This window comes from Bos mutus, chromosome X, assembly GCF_027580195.1.
Source record: "Bos mutus isolate GX-2022 chromosome X, NWIPB_WYAK_1.1, whole genome shotgun sequence".
Classification (NCBI taxonomy): domain Eukaryota; kingdom Metazoa; phylum Chordata; class Mammalia; order Artiodactyla; family Bovidae; genus Bos; species Bos mutus.
Window position 1 is genome coordinate 122,862,681 of NC_091646.1, and position 9,391 is coordinate 122,872,071.

Here is a 9,391-nt window from a genome sequence, read left to right on the forward strand (position 1 = left end):
ACATCGCCTGCAGAGGCCTCGCTCTGTGTTGTTCGCTATAGTAGGCGCTTGTAGGGGATGTTGTGTCACTGGAGGTTCCCTTCCTGGGGCTCTGAGGTTTCCTAACACTGCAGCCACTGCTACAAGCCTCCATCTTGCCCAACCCTGCTGCCAACTGAACACTTCCCCACCAGGCTTTCGGCTCAAGAGACCAAAGCCATCATTTTTGCCCTGCTAATCTCTTGCACTAACTGATTCCGCCCAATTTATGTTTAACTTTAAATTAGGAAGAATCAAATAAAATCTAAAAAAATTCTTTTAATTTACATTTATTTCTTCAGTCTCAGCAGCCACATTTCAAGAGCTCAACAGTCATATGTGGCTAGTGGCAACCATCTTGAACTGCACAGAATAGACCATTTCCATTATTGCAGAACATCCTATTGGTCAGAGCTGTCCTAGAGCCTTTGCTTACAGGAAAGAAAAATGCTGATAAGACATTGGATGTTCAAGAGGAAGATGTAGTAGGTGGCATCTCCAAACTTACTTTAACCAATGAGCCCTTTGTTTTCATTGATCAAGACTCAGGAAACCTATTTTGGTTGTGTGACTTTTTTTTAATTGGAGGATAATTGTTTTACAATGTTGTCTTAGTTTCTGCTGTGCAGTGTGAATCAGCTCTGTGTATACATATACCCCTCCCTCTCGGATCTCCCAGTTCCATCCCACCCCTCTAGGTCATCACAGAGCACCAGGCTGAACCCCCTGTATACCAGCTTCCCACTAGCTGTGTGTTTTACACATGGTAGTTTATGTATGTCAGTTCTAATCTCGCAATGCATCGCACCCTCCCTTTCCCACCCTGTGTCCATATGTGCTTTCTCTACATCTGCATCTCTATTCCTGCCCTGCAAATAGGTTCATCTGTACCATTTTTTCTAGATTCCACCATAGTTAGCGTTAATCACTTAATCGTGTTCGACTCTTTGTGACCCTATGGACTGTAGCCCACCAGGCGCCTCTCTCCATGGAATTCTCCAGGCAAGAATACTGGAGTGGCCTGCCATTCCTTTCTCCAGGGGATCTTCCCAATCCAGGAATCGAACCCAGGTCTCCTGTGTTGCAAGCAGATTCTTTACCATCTGAGCCACTAGGGAAGCCACATACATGTGTTAATATATGATATTTGTTGTTCTCTGTCTGGCTTACTCTACTTACTATGATCATCTGTAGGTGCATCCACGTTGCCACAAATTATATTATTTCATTTTTTTATTGGCTGAGTAATATTCCATTGCATAGATATACCACATCTTCTTATCCATTCCTCTGTTGATGGACATCTGGGTTGCTTCCATGTCCTGGCTATTGTAAATAGTGGTGCAGTGAGCATTGGGGTGTACATGTATCATTTTGCATTATGGTTTTCTCAGGGTATATGCCAGGAGTGGGATTGCTGGGTCATATGGTTGTGATCCTGAGGCAGGCACTGGAATTTCTTGGTGCATTAATGTTCTCGATTCACCCTTTGGCCAATATCACCTCCAAGTTGGCTGTTTATTATAAATGTCTTTGCCAGCACACAGCATCTGCTGCTGCTTCCACATTCCCCTCTCTTCTCCTCAGGATTAGTTTCAAGGAAAAGCAAAGATTTTACTCTTAGAGCCCTTGATTGACCTCACTGCCCCATATCTTCGACAAGCCCTCCTCCTCCCTGATCACCGCTTTCCCTGTGGTAGCCTCTGGTGGCTCGTGATCCACAGGAGAAAGTCCAAAGCCAGCGGTTTCAGAGCACACACAGCGCACCATGTGGGCTACACCCAGGCGGCTGCCGCCTTCATTCTTCCTGGCCCCTCCCCTTGGCCTGTGTCAGACAGAGCTCCTGGGTTCGCTGTGTGCTTCCCACCCATGCATGGGCTTTGGCTCAAGCCATTCCCCATGCCTGAAAGTCCTCCTGCTTTGGCCACTTGGCCAAGCCTCATGGCAGGAATCTACTTCACTGGCAGCCGCAGCCAGCACCTGTTTGGATCGGCCACTGTGTTCCTGGCCAGGTCATACTTTCCCCACCTACTGCCAGCCAGTGACCAAGCACAGTGGAGGTGCTAGAACCGATGTGGCACTCTTCCAGTGGGCACCTTTGGGTCAGGGCCTCCTGGGCAGCCTGGCTAAGCTGTCTCAGAGCTCTTCTGCCATCAGAAACCGCCCCCCACCTTTTATCCTTCATTCACCTTCTTCCAGGAAGTCTCTTGTATGTCTAATTCTGACTTGGTATTTATTCTCAGACACCCAAATTGACACAGCTAGAGCTTCCCCTTACTCGAACCAGGCAGAATCAGGCACTTTTCCCTGTGTTCTCAGTGCCTTCTGTGTATACCTGTTAATCTCTGTGTGTGCTTAGTCATGTCCAACTCTTTGCAACCCCATGGACTGTAGCCCACCAGGCTCCTCTGTGCATGGAATTTTCCAGCAAGAATACTGGAGTGGGTTGCCATTTCCTCCTCCTGGGGATTTTCCTGACCCAGGGGTCGAACTGTGTCTCCTGCATTGCAGGCAGATTCTTTACCACTGCGCCCCCTGGGAAGCACTGACTATATCTTCCATCACACTGCTGCCCTGCTCAGCACACCATCATCATGCCTGTCTCCTCCTCTAGACAGGTCAGGCCCCGTGGGTCTCACATTCCGATCCCTCTGTCTGTGCGGCACTCTCAGATGTGTTGACTGAATTGGATCAGGCCCATTTATCCTTCAAAGGGCTTGAGCAATCCTCTCTCAATGTGACTAGTGTTAAAGGCACTCTGCATGTCTCTAGTCCAAGAAAAGATGCAGCAACATTTATGCGTGAGATCAGACTTCATCTGTCATTAACAGGAGAGTGAAGCTCACACACTTGTTTACTAATGGTACACTTTGTTTTTGAACAACACGGTGCCCACCATCTTTGTTGTATTTTTTCCCAATAGGCACGCTGCAGTACATGGCACCTGAGATTATCGATCAAGGCCCTCGTGGGTATGGCGCCCCGGCTGATATCTGGTCCCTGGGCTGCACCATCATTGAGATGGCCACCAGCAAGCCTCCATTCCATGAGCTGGGTGAACCACAGGCAGTGATGTTCAAGGTAAGACATGTTGGGTGATTTAGGTTGCTGGTGTTGGAGAGAGAGAATTCAAATCAAAAACCTCCTCCCAATGCAGAAATCTCTCCACAAAGGTGGACAAGAAAGAAAACAGATTTTTTTCTTTTCTCTCTCTCTCCTCTCTCTGCCTTCTGCCAGTATCTTACTATCCCAACTAGGAATCAAACCCATGACCCCTGCATTGGGAACCAAAGTCTAAACCATTACACCACCTAGCAACTCCCAAACCCTTAGCTTCTCTTCCCTCCTTACTGTGAGAAATTACTATCAGTTTACAGAGGTATAATATAGAACCTACCAGCGAATGTTGGTAATCTCTGGTTCATCTGCCTTTTCTTAACCCAGCTTGGACATCTGGAAGTTCTTGGTTCGCACAATGCTGAAGCCTAGCATGCAAGATTTTAAGCATGACCTTACTAGCATGGGAGACGAGTGCAATTGCCCAATGCTTAGAACATTCTTTGGTACTACCTTTCTTGGGATGAAGATTGACCTTTATATATGCCCTTACTTAGGGTTTAACTTATCAGAAATTAAATTCTTAAATGTTTGTGAAAGGTGTGAGGTACTCATCTAAATGTATCTGTTTCCATACGGAGAGCACATTTATTGAAAAGTTCATCATTTCGCCTGCTGAACTACTGTTCTCTATGTATCATAAAAGATGATTACATTTCTACCTCAGCATATTAATAAGGGTCATATATGACAGACCTACAGCGAACATCATACTCAGTGGTATTCCAGAGGCCGGTTGGCGAAGCCGTTGCTGGAATCCAGCGTCAGCCCTCCGGGATGGCAGATGCTTGGGGTTGTGTGGCTCTTGTGTGCACCTGCGTGTGCCTCACTGTGCCTTCAATGCAGGTGGGGATGTTCAAGATCCACCCAGAGATTCCAGAAACCCTCTCAGCTGAAGCCAGAGCCTGCCTTTTATCCTGTTTTGAGCCTGACCCCCACAAACGTGTCACCGCCGCGGGCCTGCTCCAAGAGGGCTTCTTCAGGCAGATGCACAAGGGCAAGAAGAACCGGATTGCTTTCAAGCCGGCAGGTGAGGTCTCCCTGGACAGAGTAGTGGGGACACAGTAGGGGTGGGGTTGTCCAAACCCAGGGAATGACTGTCCCTCGGTGTCCTGCGAGAGTCACAGGGAGCCCCGTAGGCAACAGTGAGGTACCATCTCCTCCATTCAGCCTGGCTTTCAGGGCTCTGCCTGGGAGGAAGGAGAGAGGCGCCCTGGCTGGGGTTCTGTCTTCCCCAAGTGCAAGGCCCGGGGCTTCATGTTTGGAGCCTGGCCTCTCACCCTCTGCTGCTCCCAACCTTGGTTAAAGGCTGTCTGTTCTGGGCCAGTAAGTCCTGCTGGGCACTGACAGAAGAGCGGCCTCGCGGTGGATGGGGTTGGAGGCCAGCTCAGCCTCTTGCACCTGAAGAGCCACTGGCTGTTAGAAATGCAGAGTCTTGGGTCCATCCCGGATCTGTGGAAGCAGAGCCTCCATCTACCCAGGACCCCTGGATGATCACTGGCGCCCCCAGTTAGAGCCGCACAGGCTTAGGCCTCCCGGTGGGTCGCCTGGCCTGAGGAGCTGCCGCGCTCACCCTGCCCTCCCGGCTGCCCCCGACAGAGGGTCCCCGGGGTGCCGTGCTGACCCTGCCCCCGTCCGGAGAGCTGCCGGGCAGCAGCAGCAGCGAGCATGGCTCCGTCTCCCCGGACTCCGACGCCCAGCCCGACCCATTCTTCGAGAAGTCCCGGCTGCCGGTGCAGCGGCTCAGCCACCTGCTCAGGTACTGCCGCCCCGCAGCCCTTGGGCACAGAGTGCGTCCGGTGTAAACCAGAGTCTTCCTGTGTGTATGATCAGTAGGGTGGCTGGGCGGCCACTGACATTGCGAGCGAGGTGGGCGATGTGGTCGCTCACTGTCCCTTCCCCTCTTCCTCCTCTCCCCCCTCCCCCGTTTCCTCCTCCTCCCCATCCTTCCTTATCCTCACCCCGTTACCCCTCCTCCCCCCTTCCTTCTTCCCCTGCTTCCCCCCTGTCCCCGAAAACCCTGATGGTCTGGAGATTAGGAAAAACGCTAGTCTCGCCTCCTGCAGTTTCATCTTCCCGAGGGTGGGGACGTGGAGGATCATCTCTCGGCCCCTCCCCCACGGTGCCCCCGCACAGAGACCCCGCCCCTGGGAAGCGGAGGACTGTCACGTGCATTTGTCCGCAGTGTTCCCGATGAGAGTTCGGCCTTGGAGGACCGGAGTGCAGCCTCGTCCCCTGAAGACAGGGACCCGGGCCTTTTCCTGCTGCGAAAGGACAGTGAGCGCCGTGCCATCCTTTACAAAATCCTCTGGGAGGAGCAGAATCAGGTGGCTTCCAACCTGCAGGAGTGCGTGGCCCAGGTACAGGCTGGGCGTGGGGGCTGCAATCCCACCTCCTCCGCCCAAGGCAGGGTCCCAGGAGAGGTCCAAATGGGCCTGCCACCCCCGAACATTTGCAGTTACAATAATCACCATAAGTATTTCCCAACGTCTTCTTTTCCAACAAAAGAGAATACAAAAAAAGACTCCTCTGAAACCTGAATTTGCCAAATACTGCGGTGAAACCAGGCCCTGATGGGGTCGCGCTGCCCCCTGGTGGAAAACAGGCCACATGGCAGCACAAAGCCCAGTTAACCCCCAGCTGCAGTTAGCCTCTGCTGCCTCTGAGGAAGAAAGGCTGTGGATGGAAATGTGACTTTTAACTCATTTTGGATGGGATGAAGTCCTTTTACTAAGAGGCCACTGCCCTCTATGAACTGTGCCTTCTGACAAGGCCCATTGGGTGGTGGGGGGTGGTTGACAAGGGGTCAAACAGGATGGCAGCCCATTCCTCCAGGGAGGAAGGAGGGGGCCTCGTAAGCCTCTAACAGGAAGGATATGGAGGAAGTTCTAGGACCAGAGACGCTATCTCAGCCGGGGGTTCCCACTTCCATAAGCTAGTGGACAGTGTGGTTCATCTAGGTGCCCACAGTACTTCTTGGATGCTCCCTGCCCCCGATTTACTCAATGACTTGATTTTTTTGGTTGGGGGCTTGGTGATCAGAGTTCAGAAGAGCTGCATCTCTCGGTCGGCCACATCAAGCAAATCATTGCGATCCTTAGAGACTTCATCCGCTGCCCAGAGCACAGGGTGATGGCATCCACAATATCAAAGCTCAAGGTGGACCTGGACTTTGACAGCTCATCCATCAATCAGATTCACCTGGTACTGTTTGGATTTCAGGATGCTGTAAGTGTCTCATTTGGCCCTAAAGAACATGACGGAAGGTAGGACACCCCCAAAGTGGCTCATAGCTGAGACCATGAGTTCGATTACCATCTTCTCCCATAGTATCCATCTCTTCTCACCTGATTACACCTGAATCCCGAGTGCCAGCAGTTCTCTAAACACTGGTGTACATGAGACTGAGATGATTGCATTTGGCCACAAAGAGCAGAGTGTAGGATTTGGGGATGAGCAGCATCTGCCAACTGAGTAGGTGTGTGGTTTAAGCTTATGTGTCTGTGCAAACAGGTGTGAGCTGCTCCAGGCCCAAGACCATGTCTGGCTTAGCTTTGTGTCTCAAGACCCCACCACAGAGCCTGAAGTTTCACGGATGCTCCACAAACATTAATTGAATAAACAAAGAGGCCTGTGCAGTAGCTCCAATCACTGTACCTGTCCTCTCGACCCCAGTGTGACTTGGGGTCAGCTTAGAGGACTCAGTCAGAAGAAACATACATCCAGGGCAGTATGGTTAACACTTTTATCTCAGAGTAGAAGCACATTTGAATTGGTAAGAACTCCTATTTCTGAAAAAATACAGTGGACCAGAAATCTGGATTTTTGTGATTACAGGTAAATAAAATCTTGAGGAACCACTTAATTAGGCCCCACTGGATGTTTGCAATGGACAACATCATCCGACGAGCAGTGCAGGCTGCGGTCACCATCCTCATCCCAGGTAAGGGCCCCTCTTTTTGGTCACAGTAAATTAGGCTATGGTGGGTATGGAAAAGGTCAGCCAGGTCCTCTGTGCTCACCAGTTGTTACTCTCCCTTTCCCATCTGGGCTATATACGTCCTTGCAATTAAGGAAAATGATGTCACAGACCCCTTTGGGGTCAGTATTTTGTGATTCTGAGCACACCTTCTGGTGCTGTTTATATCCGCCCCCCCCCCCCCCCCAGCATAACTAAGGAGCATGCCCGCAGACTAACACACACAGTGCACTGAGCCTCAGGGCCTGGATCCTTGTGTGCTCAGGACCACCTCCTAGTTGGCTGAAGATTTAAATGGCTGTCTTCTCTCTCATCACGTGGTAGCCACACAAATCTCTGGCTTTCATAGGCTCTAGTTTTCAAATGTTAGAGCAGCTTAGTACCCAAGTTGATCCTTCTTCTGTGATGCCTCCTAGGAAGGGGGGCTTGGAGGCACTTCTGTTGACACTACCGCTTCCTCTCTACTCTGCTCCCTCCCTGTCATCCTCTGCCTGCACTCAGCCCAGGCTCCACTTGTGGGACTGGCTTGTTAAACCCCAGGACTTCATTACTCCCCTCTCCAAGCAGGGAACTGCAGAAAACACACAGGCCTGGGTGGAAGGCTGCTTGTCCCTTTTTACAACTGCCCTTGCTTAACTAACTTAATATCTTGAAGCTTGTTTCCTTATCTGTAAAGCGGTGTGGGGACCATCTTTTCAGGTAGAGGTAATAGCCTCCTCTCCCTTTATTAAGGTCAGCAGTCTCCTGGTGGAGCATAGCATTGGCGGGGCACCTCCCTGCCTGGTTTGCTGGCCTGGGACATAAGCTACACCAAGCATATGGCCTTGCTGAACCGTGCTCCTTTTCTTCCATGATTTCAGAGCTCCAAGCCCACTTTGAGCCCGCCTCAGAGACCGAAGGTGTGGAAAAGGACACAGATGAGATGGAAGAGGACTATCCCCCCGCAGACCTGCCTGCAAGCGAGGCACAGGTGGCACATGGATGGAGCGAGCCAGCTTCAGCAGTTGCCCAGGAGGCCTCACCCCAGCAGCACCTGAGCTTTCAGCTGAGCAAGCTGAGGCAGGAGACCAGCAGGTAGGCGGGGGTGGGACAGAGTTGTTGAGTGCTTCACCCAGGTCTCAGAAAGTCATCTTCATCGCCCAAGGAACTGGGCAAGGGGTATTCTCAGCTTCAACTGGGGACCTAGAAGGAGGCCTTTCTTTAAAGGCAGAGTGTTCCTGGCTACAATAGGGTATCCCTATTTCAGAAGAAAAGTTGTATACACCCCCGTATAGGGATCTCTAAAGTTTAACTGTAGACAAATCTGTTTTTTTTGTTTTGAAAAATGTGAAAGTTGACGGTATACGTAGCACTTCTTTTAAAATGGGTTTTCCAGTAAGGTTAATCATCACCTGACTCATCAAACGTTATATATGGATTCAAAGGTGATTGATGTCCAGGGTCAGTGGGCACTGTATCTTCCCCCCTCAAGAGAATTAGTAATGAGATAGCCAGCCTGACTGGGGACAGCTGACAAGAACACGGCCGCTTCACACCTGCCCTGTAGCACAGAGACGCCTCAGCTGCTACTAACCCTGAGTGAGGGAAGCAGGTCTGTCCCAAGGAGTGCTGGTGAGACCAGAGCACAAGGCATTTTAGTGCCATCCTGGGTAAGTGTTGGCTGTAGTGTCCCTCCTACCTTCCGAGCAGCATCTTTCCCGCACCACCCCCGGCTGTCCAAGGCAGCAAGGCTTCTATTTTGATGTAGTCTCCAGTGAGGAGGGAATAGCTTCACCACGTTTTCACAACTTGACCTGACTTAGGAAGACAAGAGGGCTGAGTTCTCCTGATCACCATGAGGTTATCTTTTGGTTTATGATACATTTTGATACAGAAGATACCCACACACTGAGCAGGGCTGGTCTTTGTTTACAAGGGGAGGAAATACAAGGAAGGTGCCCATGTGCAGGCTGAAATCTGACCCTAGACTGACCTGGGATTGTGCCGTTTTTTAAAACTTCTGTTCAACAAATGTTTGAGTTGAGCTGAATGGTGTTAGGCTCTCTGAGTGATGTTTTGTTTTGTTCTAACCAGACTTTTGGAACACCTGGTTCAAAAAGAAATAGAGTACCAGAATCTTCTACGGCACATCCTAGAACAGAAAACTCAAGAATTATACCACCTTCGGTTACAATTCACCTCCAATGGTGAGAGATTTTCCACTTGCTGGGACTTGTGTGTGTGTGAGACCATTTAAAATCTGGCTAGACTACTAGTCAGCCTTGACACAGCTGAGGT

The 9,391-nt window shown here is 50.5% G+C and overlaps 1 protein-coding gene across 1 annotated transcript in view; it reads left to right on the forward strand.

Annotated features, from left to right (window-relative positions):
* The window catches only part of MAP3K15 (mitogen-activated protein kinase kinase kinase 15), a 145,366-nt gene that overhangs the window by 133,949 nt on the left and 2,026 nt on the right, over positions 1–9,391 (forward strand). The window contains exons 19-26 of the mRNA XM_005897744.3: positions 2,942–3,099; positions 3,982–4,165; positions 4,735–4,894; positions 5,321–5,495; positions 6,178–6,363; positions 6,973–7,078; positions 7,975–8,188; positions 9,188–9,300. Of these exons, the coding sequence (XP_005897806.2) occupies positions 2,942–3,099; positions 3,982–4,165; positions 4,735–4,894; positions 5,321–5,495; positions 6,178–6,363; positions 6,973–7,078; positions 7,975–8,188; positions 9,188–9,300 (1,296 nt within the window). The remainder of the gene's footprint in view (positions 1–2,941; positions 3,100–3,981; positions 4,166–4,734; positions 4,895–5,320; positions 5,496–6,177; positions 6,364–6,972; positions 7,079–7,974; positions 8,189–9,187; positions 9,301–9,391) is intronic.